This window comes from Bombina bombina, chromosome 1, assembly GCF_027579735.1.
Source record: "Bombina bombina isolate aBomBom1 chromosome 1, aBomBom1.pri, whole genome shotgun sequence".
Classification (NCBI taxonomy): Eukaryota; Metazoa; Chordata; class Amphibia; order Anura; family Bombinatoridae; genus Bombina; species Bombina bombina.
Window position 1 is genome coordinate 947,210,506 of NC_069499.1, and position 26,189 is coordinate 947,236,694.

At 39.3% G+C, this 26,189-nt stretch overlaps 1 protein-coding gene across 1 annotated transcript in view; it reads left to right on the forward strand.

Moving 5' to 3' along the window:
• Nucleotides 1-18,263, forward strand: part of SPO11 (SPO11 initiator of meiotic double stranded breaks) — a 435,933-nt gene extending 417,670 nt beyond the window's left edge. Inside the window, 1 exon segment of the mRNA XM_053715996.1 lies at nucleotides 18,144-18,263. Within this exon segment, the coding sequence (XP_053571971.1) occupies nucleotides 18,144-18,263 (120 nt within the window).
• The last annotated feature ends 7,926 nt before the right edge of the window (nucleotides 18,264-26,189 follow it).

Sequence of the window (26,189 nt, forward strand, 5' to 3'; positions counted from 1 at the left end):
TTCTAAAGCCAGCAGAGGTTATAGTAAGTATATAAAAAAAGAATCTTTTAAAAAAAAATCTCATATTTCATTTATTTTCTTCCCTTTACCTATCTCTTTATAGTAGTTTTCCTATTTCCTTCAGATGGACTTACATCATTGTTTGTCTTCCTCCCCTCTATCTTATTTTTTTTATTAAATATTAATTATTTTTTATTCTAATAAATTCATTCCACCTGAATTCTAGTAACTGCCATCCAGCAGATCAGCCATATCCCACCAGTATTATAGTAATTGCCAGTAACATCAGTTGTGGTTAGCTCACATCCATATTGAGAGCTTTCTGATATAAACTTAATTTATGACTCCAATGTCTGTCCATGATCATAAGTATTTTTAAATAATTCCTAACTGGGGAAATAACTTGGAAGTCTTGCGGAACTTTTAAACATAATTCTTTTTTCCCACTTTCTGCCTCTCTGTTTCCAGCTCAAAAGTTGGCACTCACCCTCCATCTGTCATTTGGAAGTATTCTCTCAGTGCTGTCATTCAGTTAGTTAATTCCAAAAAATAATTCTTAAAAATGTGTGTGTATATATATATATATATAATGTAAACTTAGCTATGGTTATATTAGTTATGTACAGTATGTGTGTGTGTATTTACACACACACATTATAGAGGTATGTACCTTTCTAAAAAAAATCATGTTAATGGTCCACGGGATTCAAAATTGTGAGTTTAGTGGTCCCTGAGGTCCAAAAGGTTGGCGACCTCTGTTTTAGGACACTCATATATTTGAGTTCCTAATCCTTATGAGGTAATGTTGTGGTTTTGTACTCTCTACAGGTTTCGTAGTTTCCTTTCTTTTTTCTAAGGAATCTGTGAAATAGACTGGATTTTTAATCTGCAAGTCTCTCAATGTTTTCAGACAAAAGCTTGCAATTTTAAGCAGCCTTTTGGTTGTTTCCATTGGCAGGGGTGTGCACTGTCCTTTTACTTATTGGATTCGCCATACTCCTGCTGGACGCGTACAGGAAGTCTCAGACTGTACATGTGTACATTTGTGATTGGCTGAGGGCTGCCGCTTGATGCAGTTTATTTGAAATAGTCATCTCTTTGAAAATGTATTACTCTGGTGAAGTTCAGACATGGGGGCCCATTTATCAAGCTCCGGATGGAGTTTGAGGGCCCGTTTTTCTAAAGACCGCTGCTCCATAACCTGTCCACCTGCTCTGAGCAGGCAGACAGACATCGCTGCAATTCAACTCGATCGAGTACGATCGGGTTGATCGACACCCCCCTGTTGGTGGCCCATTGGCCGCGAATCTGCAGGGGGCGGCATTGCACCAGCAGCTCACAAGAGCTGCTGGTGCAATGCTGAATATGGAGAGCGTATTGCTCTCCGCATTCAGCGAGGCCTGTCGGACCTGATCCGCACTGAAGGATCAGGTCCGACAGACCTTTGTTAAATAGACTCCTAAGTGCTGTTACTTTGTCTTCTTGCCATGCATTCATCGATTGTGCAAATCTTTTGCTCGGTGCTTCACTAGACTATGTGATGGAGTACCTGGGACTGCCTCTACATAGGGAGGATCATTTGTAGGGCAGACCTTAAGATTGTATTATTACTTCATCTAGGTCTTGCTTGCAGATGGGTATTTTTATACCACCCTGTCCAGCCTTGTATTGGCTGTATTAGTACGTTTTTTTGGTGGGCCACAATTTTCTCTTCTGTTCTATGTGTCCCTAGTATGCTGTTTTCTGAGGTCAAGGGAGCACCTCTGGACCGCTACAAAATAAGTTTCAGCCAGAAGAGTTTGGAAGTCCAGGTCTTTTTTTAGGATCACAACTTTCTGCCTAGCAAGCTAGAGGTTGAGAGTTTGATTCCATCTAGGACAGCTTACGTTGACTTGTTCCATTGTATACTTCAGTGTTCTGAAGTAAGCGGGGGGATCTCTATCTGAGGGTGTTTCTCTCTTGGTTCTAGTTTTCAGTTTAAGATAGAACATTTTTTTCTGTTCCTAAGTATTCGTTTTTAGATCCCAGGCTCAGAGCCAGTTGACTTTGGAGTTCTTCGCAGTCTCTAGAACTAAGGTCTACTTATTTATGTAGAAAGTTAGAAGTGGCGTATATATCCAACTGTGATGGTTTGCCCTATCATGTAGTCTGTTTGCGCCCCTTTACTACTGAAATAGGAGTTTTCTTTCTTCTGTAAAGTTGAGATTCACATAGTTCATCTGGAATTTTATTCCAGTAAGGCACTGTACGTCTTCTACTTATGTCTTACTCATATTGATATGTTCAGATCCAGTTTCGGTGTTAGTAGAGGGCAGTCTAGGAATTTTTCAGTCCTGGCTTCCATCCTCCCAGCTCTCCTGGTTCCAGATGTTCTCAATATTTCTCCTTCTGGAGTGGAGTCCTGGAAAGCAGTTCTTCTGAGTTTTTAACCGCTATGTTCTGGACAAGTTCTCTAACTCTGAGGATGTTAAGATAGTTCATCCTTTTTAGGATCTTCCTGATTTACATCTGATACTCTTATTTCATTGATATGGGTTGAAATTGCATGATCCTCTGCGAATGAGTTTCTCATCCTAGCAGTTCTTTGATAGTTGGATCAAATGGTCCTGTTCTGAGGGTACTTGAGCAGAAATATTTACAATGATATTCCTTTTTCCAGCTTGTCCTTGGAATCTGCAACGTAGAGTTGTGGGCCAGTTGTTCATTGCTTTTCCATGATTCTTTCCTTTGGCAGTGTTGCTTGCTTGTGGGTATCCTGGACTGCTCAGTCAGTAGAGCTTCTGTTTTTTTTATATTTAAATAGTTTTTTTATTGAAGGTTTTGTAGGATACAATGAAATAGAAAGATATGGCATATATATATATATATATATTACATTATACATCAATGATTGTCCAAACAACAATATCACAAAAAACCATGTCATAAAACAATTGCCAAGTTATAAATGAAAACCTCCTTTTATATCGTTAATCTAACACAATGAAAGTAGCTGTTATTCCAGACTATCGTGTCGAAAACACATTCTAAAGGAGAATTGTAGCTACTAGAGAGACCCATTTTATTGTATGCTACTTAAGGGCTGGTATATCTAGTTAGTCTGATTTTCTCTTTTCTTCACTCCCTTTTCAAGTATAAAAAAGGGGAAGGGGCACGGGGGAGGGTAAGAGGGGGAGAATAATAAAAAAAAAAAAAAGAAAAAAAAAAAAGAGTATTGCAGTCACTCTCAGATACTAATTCAAACATAGTCTATCCATCTGCTCCAGATCGCAGAGTATAGATCCAGTTTGTTCAAGGATCTAAATACGTACTCCTCCATTTTTTGAAGATAATCTACTATATCCTTTACTTTCTTTAGTGACGGAGGGGACGGTTGTTTCCAATCTCTGGCTATAGCTAATTTTGTAGCAATTAGTATGTACGAGATTAGGGCCCTATCAGGTTCAGAAAAAGTCAAATCGCCCTGATGCAGGAGACCCATGGCCGGATGTAAAGGGATAGGCAGTCCTAGGTTACGAAGCATCAGCGATACATTTCTCCAAAGGCCCGAAATTCTGGGGCATTCCCACCAAATGTGGCTATGCGTACCAAGATTTCCACAATTCCTCCAGCAAAGAGGGGAGGCAGATCTATAGTACTTATTTAAAGTTACCGGAACAAGATGCCACCTGGCAACTATTTTGTAGTATAGCTCCCACAATGTCGCACAGTGTAAATATTTTTTGGTTCTCATTATCTCTCTAAACCAGATATCAGTCTCTATGTCTACCCCAACCTCCCTTTCCCATGCTCTAAACTGGTTAAGCTTGACTGGTTCTGTCGGGGAGATAAGTAAGCTATAATGGAATGATAGGGCTCCATTATATGGCTTGTTGGTTTTCCATCTCTGTTCCCACTTTGTAAGTTCCCTAACTTTTTGTCCAATCAGGCCCCAAGACCTTAGGATACTTATTAGTCTGAGGAATTCGAAATGGAGTGAGTTAGGAAGAGAGAACTTCTGTCTAGCTTCCTCAAAAGAGATTGCCGTGTTATCTCTAAAGAGGACTGTAATTGGGAGATCTGCAATCTCTGCCCATGTTCTAATGTGAGTTTGGGAGAGAGAGATTAAAACACTTCGGATACTATACGCTGGCGAAGGGTGGGGAGATATTGCTGCGACATTCTTTTTTAAGTCCCAGAGTTTCAAGGAATCTAATAGTATAGGGTGAGTTATTTTCAATGTATGTTTCATATGTATTGGGATCCATGGTAGATCTGAGAGTAGAATTCCCCTGGGTAAGAGTGCCTGTTCTATTTCATGCCATCTATGTGTATTGGGTTGAAAACTCCAGCCCAAAATATGTGACAGTCTAGCCGCATCATGGTATGACAAGACACTGGGGGACGCTAAGCCTCCCCTATGAATCGGTTGTTGGATAATTGTAGATGCTATTCTGGGTCTTCTACCAGCCCAGATGTAGGAATTGATAATACTTTGGTACTGGTTCAGAAGAGGCCTAGGGACAGTCAACGGGATGCATCTGAATAAGTATGTCAGTTTTGGCAACAGGGACATTTTAATGGCCGCTATCCGGCCTGTCCACGAGAATTCTCTGAACTCCCAGCTCTCCAACAGTTTCTTGAATTCTGGTAGGCATTCTGTAAAATTTTTGGTAATAATTGTGTCTAAATGTGGGCTTAGATATATGCCCAAGTGTTTAATATAGGTGGAGGACCAGTTGAAGGCATATGTTTTTTTCAAATAGGACAGTTCTGGGGCGGAATATTAACATGTAAAGCCTCGGTTTTAGAATAATTTAATTTATAGAAGCTGCATTTTGAGAACTTCTTGATAATCTTGAAGACAGACGGCATCGAAGTTGAGGGTAAAGTCAGTAGAAGAGTTATGTCATCTACAAAGAGAACTATTTTGTGACATGACTCTTGAAACGGTATTCCGCATACATCCTTATCTATCATTATAGCCTGGGATAAGACTCAATAGTCAGAGTGAACAAAAGCGGGGACAGGGGGCATCCCTGTCTTGTACCGTTCAGAATGTTAAACCATTCTGATTTGAAACCCGGACCGCATACTATAGCATGGTGGTTAGAGTAAAGAACACGTGTGGCTCTTATAAAGTTAGGTGGAAGCCCAAAAATCCTAAGCACCTCCCAGAGATAGTCCCACCTGACCCTGTCGAACGCCTTTTCGGCATCTAGAGACAGGGCCAGGAAAGGAACCCCCCTGTCTTTTGCTTCAAATAGTGTGGTGGTAAGTCTTCGAGTGTTGTCTGGGCCTTCTCTATTAGGGACAAAGCCTACTTGGTCCAGATGAACTATTTTGCTGATTACTCCTGAAAGCCTATTGGCAAGAATTTTAGAATAGATTTTAGTGTCGATGTCTATTAAAGAGATAGGTCTATAACTTTGGCATAGTTGAGGGTCCTTACCAGGTTTCAAAATTGTTATTATTTCCTCTGCAAGGAATTCCCTAAGACGTGACCCAGTAGACATGAACGTATTAAATGTTCTAGTCAAAATAGGGTAAAGAAGGTCGCCAAAGGTCTTGTAGAACTTTCCCGTAAAGCCATCTGGGCCTGGAGCCTTATCGTTTTTCAATTGCCCGATTGCCTGCTTCACTTCCTCTATTGAAATAATAGCATTCAATTTATCGGAAGATTCAGCGTCTATGTTCGGTAGGCCTAGGCTAGCCAGAAAATCACGAATTTCAGGTATAGAGAGAGCATTTGGAGCTGACTCTTCTTGTATATTATATAAACTGGTGTAGTATGATTTAAATATCTCACCTATATCTTTGGGAGCTATGGCTAATCTGTTTTTCTCCATAATCGAGGATATAATTCTTTGAGCTTGTCTACCTCTGAGCTTAGCTGCTAACAAGGAATTAGCTTTATTGCTATGATAATAAAATTTTTGTTTAAACTGACTAAGCGTCCTCTGGACTTTGTTTAGTTCTAGCATAAGGAGTTCGGCTTTTATTGTTTCCAGTGTTTTAGCACCCGCTAGAGTATGGTTTCTTTTCTGTTCATTCAATTGATGTCTATATAGGCAGGTTAGCTCTGCCAAAGTTCTACCTGATTCTTTCTTAAGAAGGGCAGCTTTTTTAATGAGGAAGCCTCTAATATACGCTTTTAAGGAGGCCCACACCACTTGGACTTCCGTCTGTCCATTGTCATTTATCTGAAGAAACTCTTTCAGCTCAGTTTCCATCTCTCTGGATATCACAGGGCCCACAACCAGCCAGTTAGCATATTTCCATTTACCTCTGGGAAGTATCTGAGGAGTTGAAAATGTAACTATGAGCGGATCGTGATCAGACCATGAGATCATTCCTATCTTAGAACTAGAAATCTCATCCAGGGATAGAGCTTCAACAAAGATATAATCGATTCTAGAGAACGTTTTGTGTGGTTTAGAATAGAATGTATAGTCTTTCTCAGTGGAATGCATGGCGCGCCATACATCATATAAGTTATACTGGGCCATTAAAGATCAGAACGCAGAAGCTAACGAACATACCTGTCTTTCCGAGCTAAGTGACTTTAAACCTTTTCTATCTACCGCTGGGTCCCAGACTAGATTAAAATTGCCTCCAAGGATTAGTATACCCTGTTAGATTTTTCAAGAAAGGGATCTATTTACTATTTGGAGCATACAGATTAGCCAGAGTGTAGATGTGATCATTCAATTTACAAATAAGTATTGCATATCTGGCATTCTGGTCTGACTCCTCGTACAAGATTTCCATCTTCAATTCAGCTTTAATTAGGATAGCCACTCCTCTAGATTTAGAAGAGTGGGAGGCCTCTATTCTAGATGGGAAGTGTCTAATGGAATATGGTATCTCTAAAGAACCCAACCAATGGGTCTCCTGCAAGAACATTATGAGATATTACCTGGAGATGCATGGGTAGAGAGAGAGCGGAGAAGAGAGAGGAAAAAAAAATGGGGGGGGATGGGGGAGGGGGAGAGAGGGAGAGGAGGGGTGACAGGGAAGGTACTAGGAAGGCGAGGGAGAAAGGAGCGTAAGTGAGTAATATGACAACACCAGAGAGTCAGAAGAAGTAGCTGTTAAGCTAGTACGAGAACAAGCTCGTTATTGGTTTGGTTTATCAGTGAAATAGGTGTGACTAACTTTTAGAGGGTCTTGATATAAAGAACAAAATATGGAGCAAGGGGGAATTAGGGAAATATCAGCGGATGAGCACCGCTATTTAAATAATTTTTCTATATAACAATAACGATAAAGTACTTAAGTTATATGTTGAAAATAAGAAGAGAACAATGATATATAAACAGTAGTGGTCCAGAGCAGTAGGGGGGGCGGAGGACCATAGAAATGTTAATTGACTAGGTTAATTAGTTATTATGGGCTAGGTTATGGGGTATGGCACTAAGCTAAATAATAGTTAACTGCAATATATAACAAATATCAAAAAGGAGCGGGTGGGGCCCCAATTCAGTGAGCATGAGAATTAAATTTCCTAAATAATAGTTACATAAATCTCCTGTTGTGTAGATTGGCTTAAATTAAATTAGGCTTCGGGTAAGGGCTCTATACATGTTATAGTGATTATAAACTCACTGGTAAGTGTATAAGCTCAAATATCAAAACATACTAATTTACCTTAATGATAACTATCTATATCCGCGATTCTGTTCCATACAAACTAATAAACAGACTATCAAAACTTCCCATACGTGTACATTATCAGATCTTGATCTGAGGAGTCTGTACGGCAGGTTTTATATATATATAAATTAAATTTCTCAACCATAAATGGAAAACATAGAACTAACTACAAGAACTATATAAAGAAGTGTCATGTTGATCTAAGGTCACCTAAATTATCCATCTACATGCTACATACCTACTCCTTGTGGTAGTCTGTAAAAATGAGTATACATAGCAAGTGAAATAACATCATATGAGCCAGTAGGGTATAGATTCAGAACTTACATTGCAGCATATAAACATAGTACCAGTAATAGCATAGGTGTCCATAGTGCAAATCTTAATAATTGTATTGACTGCATAGAGGTGCTTGACCGGCCTAATATACAAGATCATTTTCTTACCTACAATAGATGAGTCCTATACGGAATATCCATATTAGACATATCAATAGTGTTCAGTATTAGAGTTATCTATAAGAGAGTATACTAAATAATTTTCTTGCTTACAGTAGGTGATTTCTCTACAACACATCAATACTAAAGACATAAGTAATGTTCAGGTGCAAGGTTATCTATAGGAAGACCCCATAGTACCATCTTGTATTATTCATTGTAATAATATGTGCATCTTGTAATATGCTAGGTAACACTCATGTCATTGCGGTGACAAATTTATGGTTATCTAAATGTACATAAGCCCTACCATAAATAACAAACACTCAGAGTGTAAACCTTAAATATGGGGAAAATTAATGTTATTTAACTAGAACTAGAAAGTTTTGGGTGAACAGAACATTTGGCATGAAGCCAGAGATTCAACTAGAAATAGATATCAGAGCTATGTTGGCTGTAAATATCGGGCACACAATTGCCTAATAGCGATCAGAAGGGAGTAACAATGACTTTTAATTTCTCAAGGGTAGGAGAGTAAACTCGAGTGGTACCTGCTAACTGTCTCATGAGGGCTCTTGGTTGGACAGAGTTCGCATTTTAAAAGGCGGGGGTGAGCGCCTAGGTTTTGGGGCCCACTCCAGGGCTGAAGCTCTAAGTAACAGGGATTGAGCTTGAGGATAGGGGCCTTGAATAGAGTCTTCTTGAGACGCCGTCCGGGGGTCTGATTTAGAAGAGGAAGCCACAGAAGAGTTTTGAAGAAGATTCAGCTTGCCCAGCGTTTCCATTCCTTGTTTAATGTTGAATATGGTGTAGGAGTTGCCATCAAATTGAAAAAACAACTTTACTGGGAAGCCCCACCTGTATTTTATTGAGTGTTTGCGTAAACACTGTGTAACTGGAAAGAAAGATCTTCTCTTAGCCAAAGTGTGTGACGAAAGATCTGGAAAAAAATGGATTTCCCTATAGGTCTCAGGCAGTTCTTTGTTGAGGAATGCCACTTTCAAGATTTTCTCTTTAAAGTCATAATAATGAAGTCTGACAATTACATCCCTCGGTTGAGACTGGTTGGAGTTTCGAGCTCTCAGAGCTTTGTGGGCTCTATCAATTCTGAAGTCTGGGTCCTGAGAGGAGCCTAGGAGAGAAGCGAACATAGCAATTAGATATTGAGGAAGGTCGCTGGCTGCGACGCTCTCTGGTATACCTCTGATTCGAATGTTATTGCGTCTGGATCTATCTTCCAGATCAGCCAGTTTCCCCTCTAAATCAGAGATCAGCTCAGCCAGCGTTTGAGTGTATGCCAGAAGGTTGGAATGATCAGTGGCGAGATCTTCATGCTTACGTTCCAAAATGTCTAATCTCTCTCCTAAGGTTGCTATGTCTCGTTTGAGTTCCGCAACAGAGGATTTGAGTTCAAGCTTCATAGATGTATGATGAGTGTCCATTTTAGCTGATAATGAGTTGATGAGCTCTCTAAGAGAGGATGTTTCGGCACTTTCTGAGGTTCTTACTCTGGAGGGATGTGTAGTGACTTCATCTTCATGTTGGATGGGAGAATCTCTTGAGTCTTCATCTGACAACTCTCTCTCAGAGATAAATTTACTATGAAAATGGTCTGCTACAGTTCTTTTAGGAGCATCAGCCTGTCTATTTTTTCCCCCCCTTGTTGGAGTGGGAATTCATGGCAGGGTTCTGAGAGCACCTCTTAGTAATCTAATAGAATGAAATAGAGGGGTCCAGGAGTGCCTCTTTAGTATGATTGAATTGGGGCACCACACCGCCTCCTGTTTAATTTTTTAGAACCTCATTATTGTGTATAGATATAGTTGTGGAAATAAACGCCAACAAATAACATAGGTTAGTAGGCTCTGTATCTATTTCCGTTTACATTAGGGGTTTACCCAATGGGGCTGAATATATACGGTAAATACCAATCCAATATCACTCTACCCAAACCTCTGTAAAAACAGCCTTATGCTGTCCTCTCCTGGGGACGTTGTCACTATATGACGATAGCGGAAAAAGGAGCAGGGGTATGACCCGCCAGCAATATCCTGACGGGAAAGGGGAGGAGAGGACACACCTGTGAGCCAAAGAAAAAGACTAAATTATAGGTAGCAATATGTTTCTGCCTAGATTAACTGTATCCGTACTACAATAATATGGAACTATAATTTATACTATACAATATAATGTACTGCACAATATACAACTAATACCAAAATTAAGTGGGGAGGTACCAAGAGTATAGCAAGATCAATATATATTTAGCAAGTTAATATACTTTAGAAACCTGTAGGGAGAAAAGCACAAGGTTAAGGTAAAAAATATTAAATCACACTCCACCTCGGGCTATGAACCCAAGGACAATAAAGCCGGCGCAGCAGCTGATATTGGGAGAAAGGAGACTTATATAATGATGACTCTGGAGAGAGGTCTGTACAAAATCCCCCAATAGTAAGGATGAGATGTGGGAGTCACAGGGGCATGATACAGACAAATTGCCTTAACTACAGTTAATAACAAAAATGGTGTGCAGGACTTATGGGATTAGTGAGCCCAAGTTGGTATATATGTCTGAGTCCAGGAGGTGAAATAGTTGCTGCCTCAGACTAACACTTTAGTGGGGCTTCCTTGTGGAGAAGGGGATAAAGATATGAGGCTTACAGCTCCTTGTGCAGCAGTTAGGTATATGGGGGTAGGTGAATGCTGTCTAACAGTGGTGGTGCCCCCTATTATACTGTGCCCCCACAAGGTCGAAGCATTTATGAGAAGTAGCAATGTGGAGGGGAGCTATCTCTAGCTCGGATAGCAATGTAGAATGTCTCAGGGGGCTGAGGGGTATGGAAAAGATTTATAGGCCTTGTGTGCAGCTCTGGGTGCGGCCTTAAGTGACACGTGTGTGCGGCCCACTCACCGGGAGCTAAGGAAACAGTTCAGGGTGCTTGATAAATCAGCAGCTTCTTACCCGGTTCCAGGAGTAGGTCACACTTTAGAGAAGAACACTGCATGCCCTGGCTGGATGGCCACTATAGTAGAAACTCGCTCCGTTGATTGCTTCCCCTGGCTCAGCACAGATGTGGAGGGGTGCTGAAGACCAAGATAGCGGGTGTTCGCGCCTTTTCTGTGAGCTGCGCAACAAGGAGGCCCAGCTATCCTATTGTCAAATTCGTGGCTCTGTGTGTACCGGTTAGTCTACCATCACAGTCCAAAGCTTGAGAACATGCAGCAGGTAAGTGATCCGCCACCGATCTCCACTGTTCCAAGACGTTGGGTGGTAGAAATTCCCAGATGTACCCAGGTAAGATGTCCGGTCAAGCTCAGTCCTCTCAGGCGCAGCAGGCACCGTTAGTTGAACGCTCCAGGGCAGATCCCAGACCCTCCGGAGCGATGCTGGCAGGCGAGATCTAGGAGCAAGCAGGAGTTGCAGGTAGCTGTGTCAGGCACTCCAGAGCGGAGCCCCGGCACTCCGGAGCAAAGGCACAACTGTAGCCACAGGTAGTAGGGGTGTTTGGAGTCCTCTTAGGTCAGCCAATCCTCTAGGCAAGTAGTAACGGGCTATATAGTAAGCCCCAAGAGTTTGTGGATAGTAGTAGGGAGACCCGGAGTGGATCCACAACCCTCCGGGATAAAGCCAATGGCAGCCTTGTCTCACCCGGCAGCAGGTCCCGCTCACAGCAGAGTAGGCCGTTGGGTCTGATCTATCATGCCATGTAAAGGAGTTAATAAAGCAGGTCAAACTGCAGAGATATATTGTCCACTTGTAGTAGATAACAGTGTAGATAGCATTTAATGATAAAAATTTAGACTTTGAAAGACCCTTTTTAATACCTAGTCTCAGGAGCTCAGTGTATGCACATCTAGTCTGTGCTATGGCTATCTCCGCCCCCCGAGAGCTTCTGTTTTTAATCTGTGGGTCCAGTGTTCATGTCCCTTTTGGGCGTGTAATTTTGTCTCAAACTTTGTCAGTTTGGAGATTGGTCTTTTCTCTATGGCATTGTTTCTGCCTCAGGCTATAATATTTATTTGAGGTCAGTTTGCCTGTTTCTACAGGGAGTGCAGAATTATTAGGCAAGTTGTATTTTTGAGGATTCATTTTATTATTGAATAACAACCATGTTCTCAATGAACCCAAAAAACTCATTAATATCAAAGCTGAGATAGTTTTGGAAGTAGTTTTTAGTTTGTTTTTAGTTATAGCTATTTTAGGGGGATATCTGTGTGTGCAGGTGACTATTACTGTGCATAATTATTAGGCAACTTAACAAAAAACAAATATATACCCATTTTAATTATTTATTTTTACCAGTGAAACCAATATAACATCTCAACATTCACAAATATACATTTCTGACATTCAAAAACAAAACAAAAACAAATCAGTGACCAATATAGCCACCTTTCTTTGCAAGGACACTCAAAAGCCTGCCATCCATGGATTCTGTCAGTGTTTTGATCTGTTCACCATCAACATTGCGTGCAGCAGCAACCACAGCCTCCCAGACACTGTTCAGAGAGGTGTACTGTTTTCCCTCCTTGTAAATCTCACATTTGATGATGGACCACAGGTTCTCAATGGGGTTCAGATCAGGTGAACAAGGAGGCCATGTCATTAGATTTTCTTCTTTTATACCCTTTCTTGCCAGCCACGCTGTGGAGTACTTGGACGCGTGTGATGGAGCATTGTCCTGCATGAAAATCATGTTTTTCTTGAAGGATGCAGACTTCTTCCTGTACCACTGCTTGAAGAAGGTGTCTTCCAGAAACTGGCAGTAGGACTGGGAGTTGAGCTTGACTCCATCCTCAACCCGAAAAGGCCCCACAAGCTCATCTTTGATGATACCAGCCCAAACCAGTACTCCACCTCCACCTTGCTGGCGTCTGAGTCGGACTGGAGCTCTCTGCCCTTTACCAATCCAGCCACGGGCCCATCCATCTGGCCCATCAAGACTCACTCTCATTTCATCAGTCCATAAAACCTTAGAAAAATCAGTCTTGAGATATTTCTTGGCCCATTCTTGACGTTTCAGCTTGTGTGTCTTGTTCAGTAGTGGTCGTCTTTCAGCCTTTCTTACCTTGGTCATGTCTCTGAGTATTGCACACCTTGTGCTTTTGGGCACTCCAGTGATGTTGCAGGTCTGAAATATGGCCAAACTGGTGGCAAGTGGCATCTTGGCAGCTGCACGCTTGACTTTTCTCAGTTCATGGGCAGTTATTTTGCGCCTTGGTTTTTCCACACGCTTCTTGCGACCCTGTTGACTATTTTGAATGAAACGCTTGATTGTTCGATGATCACGCTTCAGAAGCTTTGCAATTTTAAGAATGCTGCATCCCTCTGTAAGATATCTCACTATTTTTTACTTTTCTGAGCCTGTCAAGTTCTCATTTTGACCCATTTTGCCAAAGGAAAGGAAGTTGCCTAATAATTATGCACACCTGATATAGGGTGTTGATGTCATTAGACCACACCCCTTCTCATTACAGAGATGCACATCACCTAATATGCTTAATTGGTAGTAGGCTTTCGAGCCTATACAGCTTGGAGTAAGACAACATGCATAAAGAGGATGATGTGGTCAAAATACTCATTTGCCTAATAATTCTGCACTCCCTGTATGTAGATTTGCCGTAAGGAGTGGAAATTTGTATTTATCCAGATAAATACTTGAGGGCTATGCATGGCATTCTGTTAGCGTCCTTGACTTTTTCCATTCCTTGAGGATGTAGTAGATAAGGTTTTATCGCTAAACATTCTGGGTTTTAATTTGGGTCTTTTCCATCTTTATGGTATTTGATTTTTGCATGTCCTACAAATTTTCGGGCATTTGTTCAGGTCTTAGTTAATTAGTCCTGTAGTTAGGCCTGTTTTTTTCTTTTTGTCATTTTTGTATAGGTTTCTTCAGGTTTCAAATTATCCACCTTTTGTACTATGCATGTACTAGATATTCTTGATATTCTAGTTATGTTGTTCATTCTGGGGACCCCAGAAGGAGGTTTTTAGTAGACAAGGTTGCGAGGTCTGCATCCTGGTTTCATGTCACATATTTCTAAAAAAAAAATTCTCTTATTCTTATTATCGTGTTTTTGTCTCAGTGGAGACAGTTTTTGGAAGAAAGGTTTTTTTTCATGCAATAGTTTATGGTAAATAGGTGCCTGCCTTTTCTTGTTTCCCACTCCTTTTTCATTGTGGACTCCTTAGCTTGGGTATTGGTTCCCATGAATAAGGATTTTTTGGATTCTTACCACCTAGAAAGAAAACATAATTTATGACTAAAGTTCATTCATAACTAAAGTGCTAAAAAGTACACTAACACCCATAAACTACCTATAAAACCCCTAAACCGAGGCCCTCCTGCATCGCAAACACTAAAAAAAAGATTAACCCCTAATCTGCCGCTCCGGACATAGCCGCCACTAGAATAAACATATTAACCCCTGAACCGCCGTACTCTCGCCTCACAAACAATAGTTAAATATTATTAACCCCTAATCTGCCGCCCCTAACATCGCCGCCACCTACATTATACTTATTAATTCCTAATCTGCCGTCCCCAACGTCGCCGCCACTATTCTAAATGTATTAACCCTTTAAACCTAAGTCTAACCCTAACACCCCCTAACTTAAATATAATTTAAATAAATCTAAATAAAATTAATATCATTACCTAAATTATTCCTATTTAAAACTAAATACTTACCTATAAAATAAATCCTAAGATAGCTACTATATAACTAATAGTTACATTGTAGCTAGCTTAGGGTTTATTTTTATTTTTATTTTACAGGCAAGTTTGTATTTATTTTAACTAGTTAGAATAGTTACTAAATAGTTATTAACTATTTAATAACTACCTAGCTAAAATAAATACAAATTGACATGTAAAATAAAACCTTACCTAAGTTACACTAACACCTAACACTACACTACAATTAAATAACTTACCTAAATGAAATACAATTAAATAAATTAAATACAATTAGTTAAATTACAAAAAAAAAACACACTAAATTACAGAAAATAAAAAACAAATTACAAGATATTTAAACTAATTACACCTAATCTAAGAGCCCTATCAAAATAAAAAAAGCCTCCCCAAAATAAAAAAAAAAACCCTAGCCTAAACTAAACTATCAATAACCCTTTAAAGGGCCTTTTGCAGGGCATTGCCCCAAAGAAATCAGCTCTTTTACCTGTAAAAAAAAATACAAACAACCCCCCATCCAAAAAACCTAAGCTCCCCATTGCCCTGAAAAGGGCATTTGGATGGTCATTGCCCTTAAAAGGGCATTTAGCTCTATTGCTGCCCAAAGCCCTAACCTAAAAAACCCCCACCCAATACAAAATTAAGGTAGAAAAAATCCTATTGGCTGATGCAATCAGCCAATAGAATGTGATCTCAATCCTATTGGCTGATTGGATGCAATCAGCCAATAGGATTTTTTCTACCTTAATTCCGATTGGCAGATAGAATTCTATCAGTCAATCAGAATCTAAGGGACGCCATCTTGGATTACATCACTTAAAGGTACATTCATTCGGAAGAAGCCGTCGATTGAAGAGGATGGTCCTCGCCTGATGTCTTGAAGATGGAGCCACTCCGCGTCGGAAGGATGAAGGTAGAAGATGCCGTCTGGGTGAAGACTTCTGCCCGTCTGGATGACAACTTCTGCCGGCTTTGTGGAGGACATCTTGCCGCTTGGATGAAGACTTCTCCCGGTAAGTGAATCTTCGGGGGTTAGTGTTAGGATTTTTTAAAGGGACCCTAAACACCTGCTGGAAATGCTCTAAACTAACTTTTACTGATTATCCTAAATAAACTGATTGTAATGATGTATGCAGTTTTTATCTTACTGCATTCTATTGTAGATAAAAGCTTTACAATGTAAACGTTGATCTGCAGCATTGTATAAGCTATGCAAGCTGCCATCTTGTAACGTGCGTTCCTCAGCACTTTGTCACGTGATGCACACAGCACCAGCTATTACTAAATTATAGTGAGCCCTGCAGTGTCTAACAAGAATGGCTTCAGGCACTGTTATGTTTATAAATAGCACGAGGAGGGAAGGAAGTGTGAGGGGGGAGGAGAGGTGGAGAGAGCGAGGCACAGGGGGAAGAAAGAAAGCAAACTCACGCTGCATAAAAATTGTAACAAGAGACATTCATCTACCTTACATATGATCTCCGGAGCCTTTCTTCCTCCTGTGCCTCCCTCTGTCTTAACCTCTCCTCCCCCTTACACTTCCTTTCCCTGCTCGTTCTATTTATAAACATAACAGTGCCTGAAGCCGTTCTTGTCAGACACTGACTGCAGGGCTCACTGTGATTTACTAATAGCTGGTGCCGTGTGCATCACGTGACACACTGTTGTGAAACATACTTTAACAAATGGCAGCTTGCATCACATCCAATGCTGCAAATCAATGTTTAATTATAAAGCTTTTATCAAAAATAAAATGCAGTAAGATGAAAAGACTGCATACAGCATTGCTAGTTAGTTTATTTTGCACAGTTAGAAAAAGTTAGTTTAGAATATGTTAATCAGGTGTTGAGGTTCCCTTTAAGGGTGTATTGGGTGGGTTTTATTTTTAGGTTAGGGCTTTTGGTAGCATTAGAGCTAAATGCCCTTTTAAGGGCAATGCCCATCCAAATGCCCTTTTCAGGGCACTGGGGATCTTAGGTTTTTCTAGTTAGGGTTTTATTTGGGGGGTTGGTTGTGTGGGTGGTGGGTTTTACTGTTGAGGGGGTTGTTTGTATTTTTTTTCCAGGTAAAAGAGCTGATTTCTTTGGGGCAATGCCCCGCAAAAGGCCCTTTTAAGGGCTATTGATAGTTTACGCTAGGGTTTTTTTTTATTTTGGGGGGGCCTTTTTTATTTTGATAGCGCTCTTAGATTAGGTGTAATTAGTTTAAATATCTTGTGATTTGTTTTTTATTTTCTGTAATTTAGTGGGTTTTTTTGTGATTTAGCTAATTTAATTTAATTTATTTAATTGTATTTCATTTAGGTAATTTATTTAATTGTAGTGTAGTGTTAGGTGTTATTGTAACTTAGGTTAGGTTTTATTTTACAGGTCAATTTGAATTTATTTTAGCTAGGTAGTTATTAAATAGTTAATAACTATTTATTAACTATTCTACCTAGTTAAAATAAATACAAACTTGCCTGTAAAATAAAAAATAAACCCTAAGCTAGCTACAATGTAACTATTAGTTATATGGTAGCTAGCTTAGGGTATATTTTATAGGTAAGTATTTAGTTTTAAATAGGAATAATTTAGTTAATGATATTAATTTTATTTAGATTTATTTAAATTATATTTAAGTTAGGGGGTGTTAGGGTTAGACTTAGGTTTAGGGGTTAATAAATTTAGAATAGTGGCGGTAATGTTGTGGGCGGCAGATTAGGGGTTAATAAATGTAGGTTGGTTGCGGCGATGTTAGGGGCAGCAGATTAGGGGTTAATAAATATAATGTAGGTGTCGGCGATTTTGGGGGCAGCAGATTAGGGGTTAATAAATATAATGTAGGTGGCGGCGATGTTCGGAGCGGAAGATTAGGCGTTAATAAGTATAATGTAGGTGGCGGTGATGTCAGGGGCGGCAGATTAGGGGTTAATAAATTTAAGATTATGGGTGTTTAGACTCGGGGTTCATGTTAGGGTGTTAGGTGTAAACATAAAATGTGTTTCCCCATAGGAATCAATGGGACTGCTTTACGGAGCTTTACGCTCCGTTATTGCAGGTGTTAGACTTTTTCTCAGCCGGCTCTCCAAATTGATGTCTATGGGGAAATCGTGCACGAGCACGTACAACCAGCTCACCGCTGACTTAAGCAGCGCTGGTATTGGAGTGCGGTATGAAGCTCAATTTTGCTCTACGCTCAGTTCTTGCCTTTTAACGCCGTGTTTAGAAAAACCTGTAATACCAGCGTTGTAGGTAAGTGAGCGGTGACAATAACGTGCAAGCTAGTACCGCACCCCTCATAACGCAAAACACGTAATCTAGGCATTTGTATTTTAAGTTGGCTAAAAGTATAATTCTACTAGTTTAGTTACACTTGTATTTCATGTTCACAGATGGAGATCATGTCTGCATGTAAGATGAAGGCAGAGATTCAAGCGCTATCCTCCCTCTCTTCCAATTACCTTACAAGAGTCTATATGCCCAACAAACTTCAGTATGGAGGTTGGATTTGAAAATGAGATTGGTGTTTAAAAAGAAAAAAACAAAATTTATTATTTGAAATTATTTAATTTTTCAATGATGTTTGTAGTGGCATTAACATGGAAGAGGCTATAATTGTTTTTGGTGTAATCTTTACAGTTTTGTGATCTAAACAAAATATAATAAATATTATTACTACAGTCAATTCTATGTATATGGTGTAATGTTTACTACACAGCTGGGTAACCTTGGTTTCTAGTTCCGGGGTGTTATGGCTAAAAAGAATTACTCTATTAAACCAATCTTGGCCAGTAATCTACTTTATCCCAGCATCAAGTGGAATTATAGAGGAAATCCTTAGTCAGGTAGCACTAGGACCCAGAAGAAGATTAACAGTAACTGAAAGGAGCAGTCTCTAAGAAGGTAAATACCAAAAGTCACCAAAAAGGCAAAAGTAGAGTCAACAAGGCAAAACCAGACAAAGAAGGTGCAAATTCAGGATCCAAACTTGTAGTTGGGAGATAATCAGGGGGGAGATAATCAGGGGTCAAAAGACAACTGAGACAACAGGAGCAAAATCGATAAGAGGAAAAGTAGTTAAAAAAATGGATATAGGTCAGAAATCCAAAGGCAATAAATCACAAGCTCACCCACGAGATAAGACTCAATACTTAGGAAATAATACAGAGAATCCAGAAGTTATTTAAAGGCAAAAAGCAATGCGTCAAAAACAGGCAGGATAGTAACTTCAACCTAGCAACAGATCTGGATCATAACAAGGGGCTGAACAATTGAGTACTGTGATAACTTTTAATAATGATGTTTATTTTACCCTGAATGTATATATAAATTAACCCTTAAATAAATAAATAGATTAAGATACTGCAAAATGAGTGTTATGTGAAACAAAATCGTAAGGATGGAAAGAAATGTAAGGGTAGAAAGATTAAGGGGTAGCAAAAGGAAGATAAGGGAGCATGAGCTGAAAATGTTGCAATAAAGAGATAGAAGAGGCAATAAAAATTAGGGTGTTTGTGATAAGAACGGTAAAGGGAGTTGCTCATGCCCAGAACTGACAGAAGAAAACTTAGGTTCTCTGCTCTTATCACACTGGGGACTTCACTGAGAATTGTAAGAAAACAAGAAAGTTATTTGCTGTTTTTTACACAATCTGTTTCTTTTTAACAAACATATTTGTTTTTACCAAAGGAGCACTGTTTAATATCCATCTAAGCAGGAACAGGCTGTAAGAAGCTTTGACGTAACTGCCACTATGTTAGATGTTAGGATTCAATTAGAAGGGTAATCTGTAACCAGGCCAAAGTTCAGTAATAGGAGGTCAGGAGCGAGGTGTTACAACAAAAGGGGCAACACATTAGAATAATCCAAGAAGCAATGCCAAAAGTACCAGTACCAGTCCAAATATCAGGGTACATTTAGGGACTAAACAAAGTACATACAGTAGGTCAGGTGTGATATACCTTTAAATCTACACATCACATGCACTTCCTTCCTATTTAAGGAAGCACTCTAGCCTCATTCTGGGCCTGAAAATTGAATTTATTTCTTCACAGTTCACTTTGTCTCCTGTGAATTAACTTTGCTCTTAGACTTTACTAGGTCTTTCAGGTCCTTAAGCTCATTTCTTACTTTATGCGCTGCATATTATGTTGCTGCCTTAACTCTCTACCGGAACCTGCCTCCCAGATTACTACGCCTACCGGAACTTCATACTACAAACGCCGAACTCGCTTACACTGAGCGGTCACCGGAGCTCAAACTGCCTGCTTGTCAGCTCCTCAAAGCTCTCCCATACCCACGCTGCCTCAACCTCCCTGATTACAAGCTAAGTACCGCTCTCCACGCACAAATACTTACCTCAATATTTTTGCAACAATCCTCCATACGTTTGCTTCTGTGTATATTAACCTGTCATCTGGAAAAGTACTTCTGTAACGTATTTGGGATAAATGAGAGTGTGTCTGGACTGTAAATATTTTATTGATTGCTTGTGTGAGTGTGTGAAAACCTTGCTTATACATAAAAACAACAACTTTACCTTGGATATAACTGAACTGCCATATGAGTGATTTTAACCATTTATTACTCTCATTTTCTCTGTGGTTTTCCTTGTTATATCATTCCTATATCAGTGCCTATCCACATTTTCTTATGTGCTATTGCAAGATATAGTTTCATATATATTAAATCAATTACTAAACTAAAGCCTCACCTTATATACAAGTGATTTCTTCTTGCTTATTATAAGAAAAGAGCAACAAAACCTTTATTTTGTCATATATATTTGTATTCACCATTACAAGTGATTGTGAATATCACAGAAATTTCAGGCCTATAAACTTTAAGGACATAACCTCTAATAATAAAAATGGATCCCAGTGAAATAAAGAATGAAATCACTAATATCAATCAAAAATTGGAATACTTAGCCAGGGCTTTAACTGAGTTACAAACTGAAAACAAGGCACTTAAAACACTAGTAAAAGAATGTTTACCTGTGAAAAGTTTAGAAACACCTGAACCACACATTAATTACCCACAAACCTTCACTGGTAAACGAAGTGAATATAGAGATTTCAAAAATGCTTGTAATCTACTTTTCTCACTTAGGCCTAAGACTTATCATTCTGAAAGAATCAAAGTGTGCACCACTATCTCTTTCCTCCAGGGGGAGCCCTGCTTATGGGCTAATAGATTTTTTGAGAGTATCCATCCAATACTTGATTCTTTGGAAGAATTTTTTCTAGCAATGACATCCTTATATGAGGTCTCTCACACTCAGATCACCGCAGAAACAAAACTAAGATCTCTGAAACAAGGAAAAAGGAACGTAGAAGAATATATCACTGAGTTCCAAATGTGGATTGATGATTCTAAGTGGAATGAAATAAGCTTAAAGAACCAATTCAGATTGGGACTTTCTAAAGCGTTAAAAGATGAGTTGTCCCGCTTGGAGATGCCTGAATCTTTAAACAGTCTCATAAAATTGAGTACAACTCTGGATCGTAGACTGCGTGAAAGGAAGGCTGAAAGGGCTTCTTATGATGGAACACCGCGACGTTCATATCCTTACACTCCAATCCATGAAAAGGGTACAGCAAATCAAACTCCAATGGAAATTGGAGCTATAAGGGGACCCCTTACACCCGAAGAAAAGGCCAGACGTAAATCTGAAAACCTTTGTTTTTTGTGGGCAAAAAGAACATTCCCTCTCAAATTGCCCAAATCTTCTAAGGCAGAAAAAGGGTAAGATGCATACAAAGCATAATATTTTACTCCTTGCTCAAAACCCTCAACTGACTATTGATCTTTCTTTACAGTGGGATCGGAAAAATGTACGATCTAAAGCGTTGATCGATTCTGGGGCAGCCGGAAATTATATTGATATTTCTTTTGTTAAATTAAATAAAATCCCTATTGTTTGCAAGGCACAACCAGTATCTGTTAAACTCATTGACGGCATACACATACAACATGGTCCCATTACACATCAAACAATACCACTTTTAGTGACTACTGATAAAGGTCATACTGAATATCTGTCCTTTGATTTAATTACTATCCACATGCATACTCTTATTCTAGGATTTTCTTGGCTACACAAACATAATCCCAGCATTGACTGGTCAAGCACACAGGTAACTTTGGAATCACCATTCTGTTTAAATACCTGTTATCCATATCAGCTAATCTCTACCATAGAAAAAGAACTACCAGAAATTTATCAGGATCTGGCAGAGGTGTTTGACTTAAAAGAAGCAGAAAATCTCCCTCCTCATAGGGAGTTTGACTGCCCTATTGATATAATACCAGGGTCTCAAATACCTCACGGTAAAATATACCCATTATCACAAGAAGAGTTAACTTACTTATGCTCTTATCTCGACCAAAACCTCCGAAAGGGTTTTATATCACATTCAACATCACCAGCATCAGCTGGAATGTTTCTAGTACGTAACAAAGACGGTACTACAAGACCTATCATTGACTATAGAGCATTAAATTAAATAACTATTAAAAACAGATACCCTCTACCACTTATACCTGAATTACTAGAACGATTGAATGAAGCAACTCTATTCCAAACTTGACCTTAAGGGGGCTTATAACCTCATACGTATGAAAGAAGGACACGAATGGAAAACCGCCTTTAGAACCCGCTACGGGCTTTTCCAATATAATGTGATGCTGTTTGGTCTGAGCAATGCTCCCGCAACCTTTCAGCATTTTATTAATGAAATATTCCATGATCTCATGGACATTTGTGTTATCATATACTTAGATGACATCTTGATATATTCCAAATCTCCCTCTGAACACGAAAAGCACGTAAGATTGGTACTTACTCGTCTTAAGGAACACAAATTATACGCAAAATTAGAAAAATGCATGTTCCATGTTTCTAAGATAAAATTCTTAGGTTATATACTCACTCCTAATAAAATACAAATGGATCCTGAAAAGATATCTGCTATTATTGATTGGCCTATTCCCACCACTGTAAAATCACTACAACGCTTCATTGGTTTCGCCAATTTTTACCGGAAGTTTATTAAAAAAATTTCTTCAATAGTCAGACCACTAACCCAATTAACCAGTGTTAATCAAAAATTCAAGTGGTCTGACAAAGCACAAGAAACCTTTGATACTCTTAAAGAACTATTCACTACTGCTCCAATACTTTCGCTCCCCAATTTTGAAGCTCAATTCCAACTCGAAGTGGATGCCTCTAACACAGGCATAGGAGCAGTACTTTCTCAAAAACAAGGTGATGATGGTGAAATTCACCCAATCGCTTTTTTCTCCAGAACATTAACTAGTGCTGAAGGTAACTATAGTGTGGGTGATAAGGAACTTCTGGCTATAAAAAGTGCTCTAGAACAATGGAGACACCTCTTAGAAGGATCAAAACTTCCCTTCATAATATTTACTGACCATAAGAATCTTGAATACTTGAAGAAGAACAAAAAACTTTGACAGCCAGACAAGCAAGATGGTCATTATTCTTACACCGCTTTAACTTTATCATCACTTACAAACCAGGAAGTCAAAATACGAAAGCTGATGCTTTATCTAGAATATCAGAAACTTTACCCCATGATCCACCTAATTATACTATCTCACCTGAAAAGTTCATTGGTGTCCTCACACCTATAGAACAAGAAGTACATAATGCCTTAAAAGAAGATACAATACCTCACCAGTATTGTTCCAAAGACCCTCAATCCGGCCTATACTATCATAACAATCAATTATATGTACCCGAGAGTATCAGATCATCAGTCCTCTCACACACCCATGATGATATCATTTCTGGACATCCGGGAATCCAAAAAACCATTGACCTCACCAGACGTAATTTCTGGTGGCCAGGCATGAATAAATACATCTATGAATATGTATCCGGGTGCGAGAATTGTGCTCGAAACAAATTAGTTCACAAAAGACCAATTGGTTTACTCACACCTCTGCCTATCCCGGATAAACCATGGAGTACCATAGCAATGGATTTCATTGTTGAATTACCTCTTTCACAACAAAATAACACGATCATGGTAATAGTGGATCATTTAACCAGACTAGCTCATTTCATCCCTCTCAAGGGATTACCTACAGCTATAACAACTGCTAGAGTTTTTCTTGACCAAGTAGTTAGATTACATGGACTACCGACCAACATAGTTACCGACAGGGGAACCCAGTTTACATCCTCTTTCTGGAGAGCTCTATGTAAACTGTTAAAGATTGACCATCGTTATATGACTGCTTTCCATCCCCAGACAAATGGACTAACAGAGAGACTCAATCAGACCATAGAGCAATTCTTACGTTGTTATATATCACATCTTCAAGATGACTGGTCAGTTTATCTCCCCATGGCTGAATTCACATATAACAATTCATTAAGCGCCTCTATCAAAACCTCCCCCTTTTATGCGACATATGGTTTTCACCCTAACACTATATCTCTTTCTAGTAAAGCAGTAAATTCCCCTGTAGCTACAGAATTTACATCCAATCTCCAAGAAAGACTAAATGTCCTGAAGTTACATCTGAAGGAAGCAAAAAACTATCAAAAAAGATATTATGATCTAACTCATAGACAAGGCCCTGATTACGAGATTGGGGACTTAGTACTCCTTTCAACCAGGAATCTCAAACTACATGTTCCAAGCAAAAAACTTGCCAATCAGTTTTTGGGTCCTTTCCCAATCGAACAAGTGATCAATTCCAATGTGGTAAAACTTAAATTGCCTGCAGATTATAAGATTCATCCATCTTTTCATATCTCTTTGTTGAAACCATATCCTGTCAAAGTTCGCACTTCTGACTCTCCCCCACCTCCTGTTATGCTGGATAATCAAGAGGAATTTGAGGTAGAATCCATACTTGACTCTAGGATAAATAGACATAAATTGGAATTTCTCATTAAATGGAAAGGTTATGGCCCAGAAGATAACTCCTGGCTCATTCATTCTGCAGTTCATTCACCCCAGTTGGTCAGGGCTTTCCATAGGAAATACCCCCTCAAACCACATCTGGAATCCCCAGGGGTGATTCCCTGAGGGGGGGGACATGTGATATACCTTTAAATCTACACATCACATGCACTTCCTTCCTATTTAAGGAAGCACTCTAGCCTCATTCTGGGCCTGAAAATTGAAGTTATTTCTTCACAGTTCACTTTGTCTCCTGTGAATTAACTTTGCTCTTAGACTTTACTAGGTCTTTCAGGTCCTTAAGCTCATTTCTTACTTTATGCGCTGCATATTATGTTGCTGCCTTAACTCTCTACCGGAACCTGCCTCCCAGATTACTACGCCTGCCGGAACTTCATACTACAGACGCTGAAGTCGCGCTCACACTGAGCGGTCACCGGAGCTCAAACTGCCTGCTTGTCAGCTCCTCAAAGCTCTCCCATACCCACGCTGCCTCAACCTCCCTGATTACAAGCTAAGTACCGCTCTCCACGCACAAATACTTACCTCAATATTTTTGCAACAATCCTCCATACGTTTGCTTCTGTGTATATTAACCTGTTATCTGGAAAAGTACTTCTGTAACGTATTTGGGATAAATGAGAGTGTGTCTGGACTGTAAATATTTTATTGATTGCTTGTGTGAGTGTTTGAAAACCTTGCTTATACATAAAAACAACAACTTTACCTTGGATATAACTGAACTGTCATATGAGTGATTTTAACCATTTATTACTCTCATTTTCTCTGTGGTTTTCCTTGTTATATCATTCCTATATCAGTGCCTATCCACATTTTCTTATGTGCTATTGCAAGATATAGTTTCATATATATTAAATCAATTACTAAACTAAAGCCTCACCTTATATAACAAGTTGAACAAGTGATTTCTTCTTGCTTATTATAAGAAAAGAGCAACAAAACCTTTATTTTGTCATATATATTTGTATTCAACATTAAAAGTGATTGTGAATATCACATCAGGAGACAGTGTAGACCAGGAGGACCGGCTGAAAAGAAGAACGCTAGGATTTCCATACAGAATAAGCACTGAATGTTACCTTTTTAACACTTCCCATTCAGACTTGGCACCAAATAAACTGCAGAGGCAACTACCGACAAGGCACACATAAATAGTGCTATCCTAGTGCACTTACTCACAGTTTCTTTAATGATGAAGAAAAACAGAGCACACAGCTTGTAGTGCAAAAAGTCAGCAGAGGGGCAAGATTGCCTCCAGTACTGTTCTGAAGTCTGGGTACTTTTGCAAGTAATGTGTCAGGTGGTAATGCCATGACTGGAGGTTCTTACATGGGGTCAGAAAGAACAAGAACATAAAGTGATTGCATAGGGAGAAAAGCATGTACCAACCAACATGCTGAGCGCTGACATTAACAACAGAATAAATTAAGGCTAACAGTTGCTGCCAGGAAATTGTTATTGCTATCACTATCACTT